The following is a 12,078-nucleotide window of genomic DNA, read 5'->3' on the forward strand; positions in this document are numbered from 1 at the left end:
GGAATGAGGCGGGGTCAGGGAAAGGCGGGAACTGAGAGGGGAAATGGGCGGGGTCAGGGACAGGGAAGGAATGAGGAGGGAAAGTGGGCGCGGCCGGGAAAACGCGCGGTCCTAAAAGGGCCCGGTTTGAATTAAAAACACCAAAATGGGCCTTAAACCTCCGGGACCGAGACCAAGACCGAGACCGAGACAAGATCAGCACCAGAACCGGAACCCGCACCAAGACTGAGACCGACACCGGAACCAACAGCGGCCCCGCACAGGCCCCGGCACTGGGACCGAGACCGAGACCAAAACCAGCACCAGAACTGGAACCGGGACCAAGACTGACACCACGACCGACACCGGCACCGGCACCGGGAGCGCTTCGGAACCGGCACCAGCACCGGGAACGCTCCAGCACCGCGGCCAGAACCGAGACCGGGAGCGCTCCGGGACTGAGACCGAGCCCGGCACCGGAACCAGCACCGAGACTGGCGCCGATCCGAGAGCGAGACTGAGACCGAGCCCGGCACCGGGACGGGGATGGGACCCGGAATCGCTCCGGGATCGGCTCCACGATCGCTCCGGGATCGGCTCCACGGTCGCTCCGGACACTTTTGGCCGCGGCCCCGGCCGGGACTGGGAGGTTCCCTTGGGCCGGGCGGGACCGCCTCGGTTCGCATCGTTCCGCCGCAGCCATCCTGGTCCGGATGATCCCAGTCTCTGTGTTTCTGATCCAGATGGTCCGAGCCTGTGAAATCCCAGTCCATGTGATCCCAGTCCGCAGGATCCCACTCTGGATGGTCCTGCATGGCACACACTCCAAGGCTCTGGAATTCCACTTCCCAGACAGGAAAAGATCTTCCTGCCCTTGAAGGCAAAGCTCTGGAGAAGGGGCCCAAAGCCAAGGGCAGCAAGATCCTACAGTCACATTTCACTGCCAGCCCCCAGAACTCCATCCATGCCTGTTGGAGCTCCTGCAGTGGGAATTCAGTCAGGGCAGGGTCTTGGGTGGGAGCTGCCCTGGCTCAAGGGAGACACTGAGAGACAAAGAGAGCAGAGAGAGAGGCAGGAGAGAAAGGAGGCCACAAACACAGTCAGCTGAGAAGGTGGCACTCTGAAAACAGAACTGCAACTGACTGGAAATGAATGGGACAGAAATCAAGAACTCTCCAAATCTGATTTACTATCAAAATACATCCCTCCCACCCACCCAGCCACACACAATCCCCATCCCAGCACTCCAAATTTGGATCCCACCCCTCCTAATCTCCTTCCAGTCCTATCTCACCCTGGTGGCTGGGGAATTGAGTAAAATTGGCATGGGATTGAGTTTATCTGAGCTTAGAACAAGTCATTTTGAGGTGGGATTGAGCCCCTTTGGGGCAAGATTGAGTTGTTCTCAATGGAATTGGAGCGGTTTTGGAGTTACAGTCCAATCCCTCCTGCATTTTGGAGTGCAAAGAGAGGGAGAATGCTGCCCAAAATCCCCCAAAAACACACAAATCCTCCAGAATATGCCCCAAATCCTAAATTCACCAAAAAATACTGTGAAACAGTAGGACTTTAGACATATTTGATCAATTTCTTTCTTTCCAACTGTGTTTTGGCTGTTTACAAGGGATGAAGATTTTAGAAAAACATTAAGGCAAAAACAAAAGGATAAACAGCCAGTTGTCTTCCCATCATGGATCCCAGGGAATGTGGGTCACCAGGGCTCTGCCCAACGTGGCTCCTCCGGGGGGATGGAGCTGGAGCAGAGCACGAAGCTCTTCCTGCACTGGGGGCACTCACAGGGGTTCCCCTACCGATGGCTCTGTTGGTGTCTTGTCAAGTTAGAGCTCCTGGAGAAGCTCTTCCCACACTGGGGACACTTGTAGGGCCTCTCCCCAGTGTGGATGCGCCGGTGCTGGATGAGGTGGGAGTTGTGCATGAAACCCTTCCCGCAGTCGGGGCAGCGGAAGGGCCAATCCTCTGTGTGCATCCGCTGGTGCAGGAGGAGATGAGAGCTGGTGGGAAACCTCTTCCTGCATTTATCACACTCATAGGGCCTGTCCCCGGTGTGGATCTTTTGGTGGACGATCAGGTTGGCTCTGTGCCTGAAGCCCTTCCCACATTCCCCACACTTGTACGGCCTTTCTCCAGTGTGGATGTTCTGGTGCTGGATCAGCTGTTCCCTCTGCCTGAAGCTTTTCTCACATTCCCCACACCTGTAGGGCCGTTCCCCCGTGTGGGTCCTCAGGTGGCAGATCAGGTTGGAGCTCTGGCTGAAGCTCATCCCACATTCCTCACACTTGTGGGGCCTCTCCCCGGTGTGGATGCGCCGGTGCTTCTCGAGACTGGAGTTCTGCTTGAAGCCCTTCCCACAGTCGCTGCAGCAGAAAGGCCTCTCCTCGCTGTGTGTGCGCTGGTGCAGAAGGAGACTGGAGGTGAACTGAAACCTCTTCCTGCATTTGTCACACTCGTAGGGCCTCTCCCCAGTGTGGATGCGCCGGTGCCTCTTGAGTGTGGAGTTCTGCTTGAAGCCCTTCCCACAGTCGGGACAGCGGAAGGGCCTCTCATCTGTGTGTGTCTGCTGATGCCTAAGGAGATCTGAGCTGCTCTGAAACCTCTTGCTGCATTTATCACACTCATAGGGCCTCTCCCCGGTGTGGATCCTCTGGTGGGCAGTAAGGGCAGAGCTCTGCCTAAAGCTCTTCCCACATTCCCCACACTCGTAGGGCCGATCCCCAGTGTGGATCACCTGGTGTTTTATCAGTTCAGAGCTTGACTTGAAGCTCTTCCCACATTCCCGACACTCGTAGGGCCTCTCACCAGTGTGAATCATCTGGTGACAGATCTGATGGGAGATGTACTGAAACCTCTTCCCACATTCTCCACACTCATAGGGTCGTTCCCCTGTGTGAGTCCTCTGGTGACAGATCAGGTGGGAGCGCGCTCTGAACCTCTTCCCACATTCCCCACACTCATAGGGTCGTTCCCCAGTGTGGATCCTTTGGTGGTGGATTAGGAGGGATTTCTGGCTGAAGCTCTTCCCACACTCCCCACACTCGTGAGGTCGTTCCCCAGTGTGGGTTCTCTGGTGGCGGAGCAGGCTGGACCTCCGGCTGAAGCTCTTCCCACACTCCAAGCACTTGTGGGGCTTCTCCCCGTCACGAAGCTGCTCATGGACCACCAGCTCTGAGCTCTGCCTCCATCTCCGGCCGCCTTCCCGGCCCAGGCCGGCTCTTTCCTCCTCACATCCTCGCCCTCGGCCTTTGCAGCCCCTCCTCCTCACCGATCTCCGGCCCTTTTCCTCCCCGTTGCGTTCCTGCGCCGTGGAGCCGCTCAGAACGGCCTCTCCCAGCAGCTTCTGCCGCGGGGATTTGTCCTCCCTGCTCTCCATGCTCGGCTCCTTGTCTGCGGCAGGAAGGACAAGGAGAGGATGGGATTTGCCTCCGTGCCACAGGGAAGGGGAAGAAGATCCCCCGTCTGCTCGGTGCCCGCCCTCCCCGAGCTGCTGGGAGTGCCGGGAACCCGAAAAGCTCCCCCCTCACTCCCGAACCCCTTTCCCGCCCCTCCAGCCCCTCCAGCCACCAACGGGGTCCCGGCAATCCCAGGGGTCCCCCCCTCTCGGGGTCCCCGTCTTGCCCTTCTGGGGCTCTCCTCTCTCTGGGGTCCCGCTCAGGGAAGCCGCGGCTCTCCCGGGCTCCCCAAACCCGGTGTCCCCCCGGCCCCGCCGGTCCCGCGCGCTCCCCACCTGGCCCCGCCAGAGCTCGGAGGGCCCGGCCCGGGAAGCCCAACCCCCACCCAGGGGGGACCCGCATCCCCCCGCCCCCGCCGGGGCTCTGCCGACACCGGGACACCCCAAAAACACCTCCCGGGCACCCCACGATGTCCCCCCGAGCGGCATCTGCGCCTCGCCTTTGGAGCCCCGCGAGCTCCAAACATCCCCCCAAAATACCCCAAACCCAGGGACCCCAAACCCGGGATATTTGGGGCGAGCTCCCCCTCCCCGGGCACCTGCGGGATGGGGGGCGATGATCCCGGCGCTGCCGCCAGTTCAGGCAGCGCTGGAGCCGCCGCTCCCTCCGCTCGTCTTCTCCTCCCGCTCCTGCGGCCGCTGCGCCTCTTCCTCCCTCCCTCCTCCTCCTCCCCCGGGCCCGGCCCCGGACTGGGAGGGCGGGGCCAAGGAAAGGGCGGGAACTGGGAGGGGAAAGGGGCGGGGTCAGGGACAGGGCGGGAATCATGAGGGGAAAGGGGCGGGGCCAAAGGAACGCGCGGTCCTAAAACCGCCCGGTTTGACCGAAAATCACCCGAAATGGCCTAAAATTGTCCAAAGGGACCTATAATCCACCCTAAAGCAGATCAGGTTCAGACTCAAATTACCCAAAGACGCCAAAAATCCCCACAACGCAATCTAAAGTCACCCAAAGTGGCCTCAAATCCACCCTATATCTGTATGGTTTGTCTTAATAATCACCAAATGGGGATAAAATCATCCAAAGGGGTCTAAAACCAACCAATGCAGTCTGAAATTTTCAAAAGTGGTTTAAAACCCGTACAAAGTGGCCAAAAATCCTCTCAAATCTCCTAAAAGGCTGTAAATTCCACCCTGAAAATACTTGGTCTGGCCTAAAATCAAAGAAATTTACCTAAAGTCCTCCCTACAACCCAACAGATTTGGACCAAATTCACCCCAACAGGACTAAACCCCACCAAAATTGGCCTAAAACCATCCAAAGGGATCTAAAATCCAGCTTAAAACTGCCCAGTTTATCTTAAAATCATTCAAAGGGGACTAAACCCCACCAGATTTTGCCTATAATCAGACAAAGGGGCCAAAAATTCACACTAAAGGGCTCAAAAACCCAACCTAAACCTGCCGAGTTTGGCCTAAAATTACCCAAACGGGCCTTAAATCAACCAAAGGGATCTAAAATCCATCGTAAAACCCACCAGATTTGCCCTAAAATCATCCAAAGGTGCCTAAAATCCACCCTAACCCTGCCCAGTTTGACCAAAAATTACCCAAATGGGCCTAAAAATCTCTGGGACTGGGACCAAGACCGAGACCGAGATCAGCACCAGAACCGGCACCAGCACCAAGACTGAGACCGACACCGGATCCAAGAGTGGCACCGAGAGTGGCACCGCTCTGGGACGGGCACCGAGACCAAGAGCGGGACCAGAACCGACACCAGAACCGACACCGGCACCGCTGCAGGACTGGGACCAGGACCAGAACTGACACCAGAACTGAGACCGGCACCAGAACTGGCACTGGGACTGGGACTGAGACCGAGATCAGCACCGGAACCAGCACCGAGACTGGCACCGCCCAGGGACTGGGACCGAGACTGGGATTGGCACTGGGAGCACTCCGGGACCAACACTGGCACCGGGACCGGCACCGGGACTGTGCTGAGACCAAGACTGACACCGGGACTGAAACCGGCAAGAAATGGCTCAAAAGTCACCAAAAACGCCCCCAAGGAGACCAAAAATGCCTGAAAAGCGACAGGAAATGACCCAGAACTGGCCCAAAAACTGACTAGAAATGCACCCGAAATTACAAACCATGGCTCATAATGACACAAAATGGCCCAAAAAGTGACCAAAAATCACGTCACATGTCCCCAAAATGACACAAAATTGCCCCAAATTAACCCAATATAAGAGGAAATGGCACAGAAGTGGCACAAAAGTGATCAAAAATGGCCCAAGAATGACAGAAAATGCCCCAAAATGCCACAGGATGAGGAAGAGCCTGGAGGGACACAGAATTCCCAAAAATTCAAAAAAAAGCCCCCAAAAATCACATTAAAAAGCCAAATTACTTTTAAAAATACCTAAAAAAACCTCTCAAAATGTCTCAAAAATGAAAAAAACAACCCTGAAAATGCCTCCAAAAATTCCAGTAATGTTTCCAAAATTTTCCAGACTACCCAGAATTTTCCAAATTCCTAAAAAATCCCCAAAAATTCACCCAAACACCATGAAAAAACACCCAGAAAAAGAAAAAAAAAACCAAACAAACAAACCCTTAAAATGCACATATTTAAAAAAATCCCCCCAAACTCCCCAAATTTCCCTAAAAACTCCCCAACTCCTCAGATTTCTCAAAATTCCCAACATATTCCCCAAATGCCCCAAATACCAACAGAAAACACTCTAAAAATGCAAAAATACTACCCCAGAAGTTCCTAAAAATACTTTAAAAAATCACAAAAATAAACAAAAAGTCCCCCAAAATCTCCAAAAAAATCCCCAAAGTCCCACAACATCCCAGAATTCCTGAAATCCTTGAAATTTCCCAGAATTTCCTACACTTGCCCTCGATGAAGTGGTGCAGCAGGAAGGACTTGCTTCTGCCAGCGCTGCCGATCACCAAGGACTTGAAGAGGAAATCTGGGAAAAACATTCCCAGAACTTCCCACGCTTGGACCCAAAATTCCCCAAATTCCTGTGGTTGGACCCAAAGTTCCCCCCAAAATTCCCAAGAGAGGCCCCAAAATTCAAAAAATTTCCTAATGGAAAAGCCCCATTTGGACATCTTCATTTCCAAGAATTCCCTGTACAGAGCCCAAAATTCCCAAAAATTCCCTTTAAGGATCCCAAAATTCCATGATAGAGCCCCTATAGACTCCACAAATCCCCCATAGAGACCCCAGATCCCCGACAGGAACCCCCAAAGCCTCTATAGACCCCCACAGACCCCCCAAATCCCCTAAAGAGACCTCAAGACACCCCCTAAATCCCCTATAGACCCCCCCAGATCCCCCATAGAGACCCCCAAATCCCCTATAGACTTCCCAAACCCCCTACAGAGACATCCAGATCCCCTATAGAGACTCCAGATCCCCTGAACCCTCTATAGAGCCCCCCATAGATCTCTTATACCCCCCTCAGACCCTCTTTAGAGACCCCCCAAATCCCCCACAGGGACCCCCACACATCCCCAGACCTTTCCGGACCCGCTATAGGCACCCACAGATCCCTATAGAATCCCGCAAACCTCAGCAAAAGGCCACAGAGACACCCCCAAATCTCCTATAGGGACCCCCAAACCCCCTTTAGGGACCCCCAGACCGCCCTAAATCCCCTAGGGACCCCCTTAAGCCCCTTATAGACCACCCACTATATCTCCTGAAGAGACCCCCCAGGTCCCCCCAGACCTCTATAGATCCCCCATTGCCCCACCGTAGGTCTCGGACATGCCGGAGCCTGGCCGGGAGACCGGGAGAAAAGATGGCGGCGCCCCGGAGAGCCACTTCTGGGTAATCTGCGCATGCGCTGGAGGGAAAGCGCCAGCAGATGGGCCGCACTAGAGGGAAAAGAGGCGGGGCCAATGGAAGAGCTGCGAACGAATAGAATGAGGCGGAGAAAGAAAAAGGGCGGGAACTGTGAGAGGAAAGAGGCGGGGTCAAGGCCAGGGCGGGAATCATGAGGGGAATGGGCGTGGCCAAGGGAACGTGCGGTCCTAAAACCGCCCGGTTTCGCTGAAAATCAACAAAATGCGCCTAAATTTGTCCAAACAGCTCGAAAATCAACTCGAAACCCGATCAGGTTTGGCCAGAAATCACCCAAAGAGGCCCAAAATCCCCACAAAGTAATTAAAATAACACTAACGGCCCTAAAATTCACACTAAATCCACATGGTTTGGCCTGAAATCAAACAAATGCGGTTAAAATTATCCAAAGGGGTACAAAATCAAACCAAATGAGCCTAAAATTGCCCCAACTCGACTAAAACGCACACAAAATGGCCTGATATCAGCCTTCAATCACCTAGAAATATGTAAAAACCTACCCTGGAAGTACCTGGTTTGGCCTAAAATTACTCAAATGGGCCCTAAAATCAATCCTAAACCCTACCAGATTTGGCCTAAAATCACCCACAGGGACCTAAAAGCACCAAAAATGGGCTTTGTTTGACCTAAATTTACCCAAACAGACCAAAAGTCCACCCATATGGGCCTAAAATCACCAAAAAAAGTGGCCTAAATCTCCCACGCAAGCCTAAGATCCACCCATATGGAGTTAAATTCACCCAAAGGGACCTAAAACTGCCCATTTTATCATAAAATCACCAACCTCAATCCATATGACCCTAAAATCATCCAAAGAGATCGAAAATCCACCCTAAAACCCACCAGATCTGCCACAAATTCAGTCAAAGGGACCGAAAAATCCACCCTACAAGGCTGGAAATCACTCCAAGGGATCGAAAACCCAGCCTAAACCTGCCCAGTTTGGCCTAAAATCACCCAAATGGGCCAAAAATGTCCAGCACTGAGATCGGGATCAGCACCGGAACCCGCACCGGCACCAAGGCTGAGACCGACACCGCAACTGAGACCGGCCCCGCACAGGCCCCGGCACTGGGACCGAGACCGAGACCAAAACCGGCACCAGAACTGGAACCGGGACCAAGACTGAGAAATTCCCTGGGAAAAGAATTTCAGAAAACCAAAACATTCCTGGCACGAAGCCAGGGCTACAATCCCTCTTGGCTTCTGGAGTGCAAAGAGAGGGAGAAGAGAAAAATATTAAGGTCAAATCAAAAGGATAACGGGCAAGGTGAGTTCCCAACACAGAACACGGGGAATGTGGGTCACCAGGGCTCGTGATGGTCCCTTAACTGATCCCAGAGTGCAACAAACAACACAGAGGGGATTTCAGTGTTCATCACAACAAATGCACTTTGATTAGTGCCATCAGCAAATGCCATAGAAGGATCTGAAGGGAAATAAAGGACAGAGAGAAAAGAGAAAGAGGGGGTGGGAAACAGCTGCCAAGGGAGAGACAAAGTCCTCGTGGCCCAGCCAATAGATCCGTCTTCTTCCCTGGGGAGATCTCAAAGTCTTTGCTTAACTCAGGGATCCTTACAGCCCTTTCCAAAGTGACAGGCAGTTGGCCAAAGGGTGGGGAGATCGTTATGGTGTGTTGGTTTTGAGAGAACTGACAACAGGTCAGCCCTCAGCAGGTGCAGTCAATTCACTGTGACTTGCCCATTGTTTCTGCTCAGGCTCTGATGTTCCCATGGAAATGCTGCCAGGTTTTTCCATTGATCACACCTGCAGGCAACACCTGGCAAACGTCCCACCTCAGCCAGGCCACAACTCCTGTGTTGGGGTTTTAGAGTCCTTTAGGGGTTTCAGTCTCTGTCCTTGAGGATGGTGGTGAGGCAGATGAGGATCTTCAGACCGTCTCTTACAACGTCTTGGCTGGCAGAGGCTCCTTCTCATCTCTCTCTGTTCAAACCTGTCATGGGATCACAGCTAGTAATTCAATATTCACTCAGACCACCAGATACCTTTGGTCAAACCTGAAAATCATCTCCCCAATTTGTATTGTCCACGATTTTAAGGAATATTTTGCCATATTCATAATACAGTCACTAAAACCCCCAGGAGATTTCAGCCTGGGACTCAGATAACTTGTCATCTCTCCCAGTCAAGAAGTCACTCCTGGTTTACTGACAGACATCTTCATATTGCCCCTTGACATGGCTCAAATTTGGCCTTTTCTCTCATCACTGAGAAGGGTTAGAATTTAAGAAAGTCTCAATCTGTGTCAGGAAAGAGTTAAAGCTTGCCCAGGCCTGCAGTGGCCATCCCAAAGATTCCAAAGCCACACCAGGGTGGGGGAGAAGAAGGATCCCATCCTGCCCTGGACCAGACAAAGGAGGAAAAGGCCCGAGTCACCTGGGATCTCTGATTTAGGCCTGGGCTGTCCAGAGCTGGGGACAACACTCCTATTGTCAGCATTTGTAAACATATAATCACACGGAGGCATCATCTGTCAGTGCTTTATTGCAGAGTGCTCAGAACACAGGGGCAGCAGAGGCCCAAATCGTGTTCACTGGACATACAGATGGTCATGCTTTTATGTCCTTACGTTTTACATATTAATGATTTGTTTGAATCAACATCTCCCCCATCTACCAATCACAAAAAGCACACTCATTGCCCCCACCCTGATTTATTACCCAGGCAAAGTCATACTTGATTTAGTTAAGACAGTAACATGAAAGTATCGTCCTGGCTACAGCGAAGTGACTGTTCTGTTCCCAAGGCCTTGCTGTGCTGCAGGTCCAGGCCTCAGCTTTCTAACCACCTCCACCACATCCCCAGTTACCTTTTTACAATCTGTGCAAGGTTAAAAATCATTTTAACCCTATACTATCACTATTGGCCACGCAGAGTCCATCCCCAGCCTCACATCCATGCTAAACCACCCCAGAGCAGAGCACGAAGCTCTTCCTGCACTGGGGCACTCGCAGGACTTCCCTTACCGGTGCCTCCGTTGGTGTTGGGTCAAGGCTGAGCTCCGTGAGAAGCTTTTCCCAAACTGGGGACATTTGTAGGGCCTCTCCCCAGTGTGGATGTGCTGGTGGGTGATGAGGCTGGAGCTCTGCCTGAAGCTCTTCCCACAGTCGGGGCAGTGGAAGGGCCTCTCCCCTGAGTGAATGAGCTGATGTTCAAGGAGCTTGCTGCTGACCCGAAACCCCTTCCCACACTGGGAACACTTGTAGGGCCTCTCCCCAGTGTGGATCTTTTGGTGGATGATCAGGCTGCCTTTCTGCGTGAAGCTCTTCCCGCACTCCCCACACTCATAGGGCCGTTCCCCTGTGTGGATCCTCTGGTGACAGATCATGTTACCTTTCTGCCTGAATCTCTTCCCACACTCCCCACACTCGTAGGGCCATTCCCCAGTGTGGATGGTCTGGTGACGTGTCAGGCTGGACTTATGGCTGAAGCTCATCCCGCACTCCAAGCACTTGTGGGGCTTCTCCCCATCACGGAGCTGCTCATGGACCACCAGCTCTGAGCTCTGCCTCCATCTCCGGCCGCCTTCCCGGCCCTGGCCGGCTCTTTCCTCCTCACATCCTCGCCCTCGGCCTTTGCAGCCCCTCCTCCTCACCGACCTCCGGCCCTTTTCCTCCCCGTTGCGTTCCTGCGCCGTGGAGCCGCTCAGAACGGCCTCTCCCAGCAGCTTCTGCCGCGGGGATTTGTCCTCCCTGCTCTCCATGCTCGGCTCCTTGTCTGCGGCAGGAAGGACAAGGAGAGGATGGGATTTGCCTCCGTGCCACAGGGAAGGGGAAGGAGATCCCCCGTCCGCTCGGTGCCCGCCCTCCCCGGGCTGCTGGGAGTGCCGGGAACCCGAAAAGCTCCCCCGTGTTCTGTCTGCCCACCTACGGGTACTGGGAGGGACTGGGCTCGGACTGGGAGGGACTGGGCTCGGACTGGGAATGCCGAGCAAACTGGAACCACAAAGGAAGGGAACTGCGCTCATACTGTGTAAAAAGCAAGGTTTACTTTCTTGGTAAATTTTAAGAAATAGGTTTAATAAAAAGAATAGGACAATTAGGAAACAGAAAATTAAGGAAAATATTAATGGCTGGCCAGGTGACTTGGCATTGAGCCAAGAGCACACCTGCTATTTCAGAGACATTCTTTAAACACCCTTTCAATTGCTTTAGTTGGCTGCATATTCCAACTTTTCCACAAACTAGTTTCCATATTCCAGGGACTGTTTAGCATGGTTCTTCCTCGGCTCTGCCTTTTTAGAACACACATGCTTCTTGGCTGTGTCTTCATTATCACCTCCAGCTTGGGCCTTGGTCCCTACTTCCCACAGACAGTCAGTGTTGATAACTGGCCTGTCAGCAGCAGGGGCCTCATCATGTGTTTGCTGGATGTTATCTCAACCAAACAGGCCATTCAATTAAAAGCATAACTATAGATCAGTTCTCCAACTACCATGTCTAAGTTTTGCTAATAGCAGAAATAACAGCTACATCCTTACAGCAAAGTTATTATACATAGAGCATTCACCTTAATATTTGCGAAAAGCCAACTTTATAATATGCATTTACAACATACTGGGAGCAGCCACTTCCAGCACCGCGACTCCCGAACCCCTTTCCCGCCCATCCCGCCCCTCCAGCCCCTCCAGCCCCCAACGGGGTCCCGGCAATCCCAGGGGCTCTGCCGACACCGGGACCCCCCCAAAAACACCTCCCGGGGAGCCCCCGATGTCCCCCCGAGCGGCATCTGCGCCTCGCCTTTGGAGCCCCGCGAGCTCCAGCATCCTCCCCTAAAAAAACCC

General features: G+C 53.4%; 1 protein-coding gene and 1 pseudogene across 3 annotated transcripts in view; both read right to left on the minus strand.

Annotated features, from left to right (window-relative positions):
• The window catches only part of LOC310918360 (olfactory receptor 14J1-like), a 537,521-nt pseudogene that overhangs the window by 43,666 nt on the left and 481,777 nt on the right, over positions 1-12,078 (minus strand). The window lies entirely within an intron of this gene.
• On the minus strand, positions 1,217-8,143 carry LOC310918352 (uncharacterized protein). Of its 2 annotated transcripts, XM_083877204.1 has the most exons (3): positions 8,118-8,143; positions 7,165-7,321; positions 1,217-3,381 (listed from the first exon to the last, which is right to left on the minus strand). In XM_083877204.1, the coding sequence occupies exons 2-3, from the start codon at positions 7,178-7,180 to the stop codon at positions 1,787-1,789; spliced, it is 1,611 nt and encodes a 536-aa protein (XP_083733330.1). In that variant the 5' UTR covers positions 7,181-7,321; positions 8,118-8,143; the 3' UTR covers positions 1,217-1,786. The 2 variants fall into 2 exon arrangements, 1 of the variants encoding a protein (XP_083733330.1); XR_014591644.1 differs by lacking the exons at positions 1,217-3,381; positions 8,118-8,143 and adding an exon at positions 3,757-4,167 and having other exon boundaries at positions 7,165-7,662.

This window comes from Zosterops lateralis (genome assembly GCF_965231275.1).
Source record: "Zosterops lateralis genome assembly, chromosome: 23".
Taxonomy (NCBI): domain Eukaryota; kingdom Metazoa; phylum Chordata; class Aves; order Passeriformes; family Zosteropidae; genus Zosterops; species Zosterops lateralis.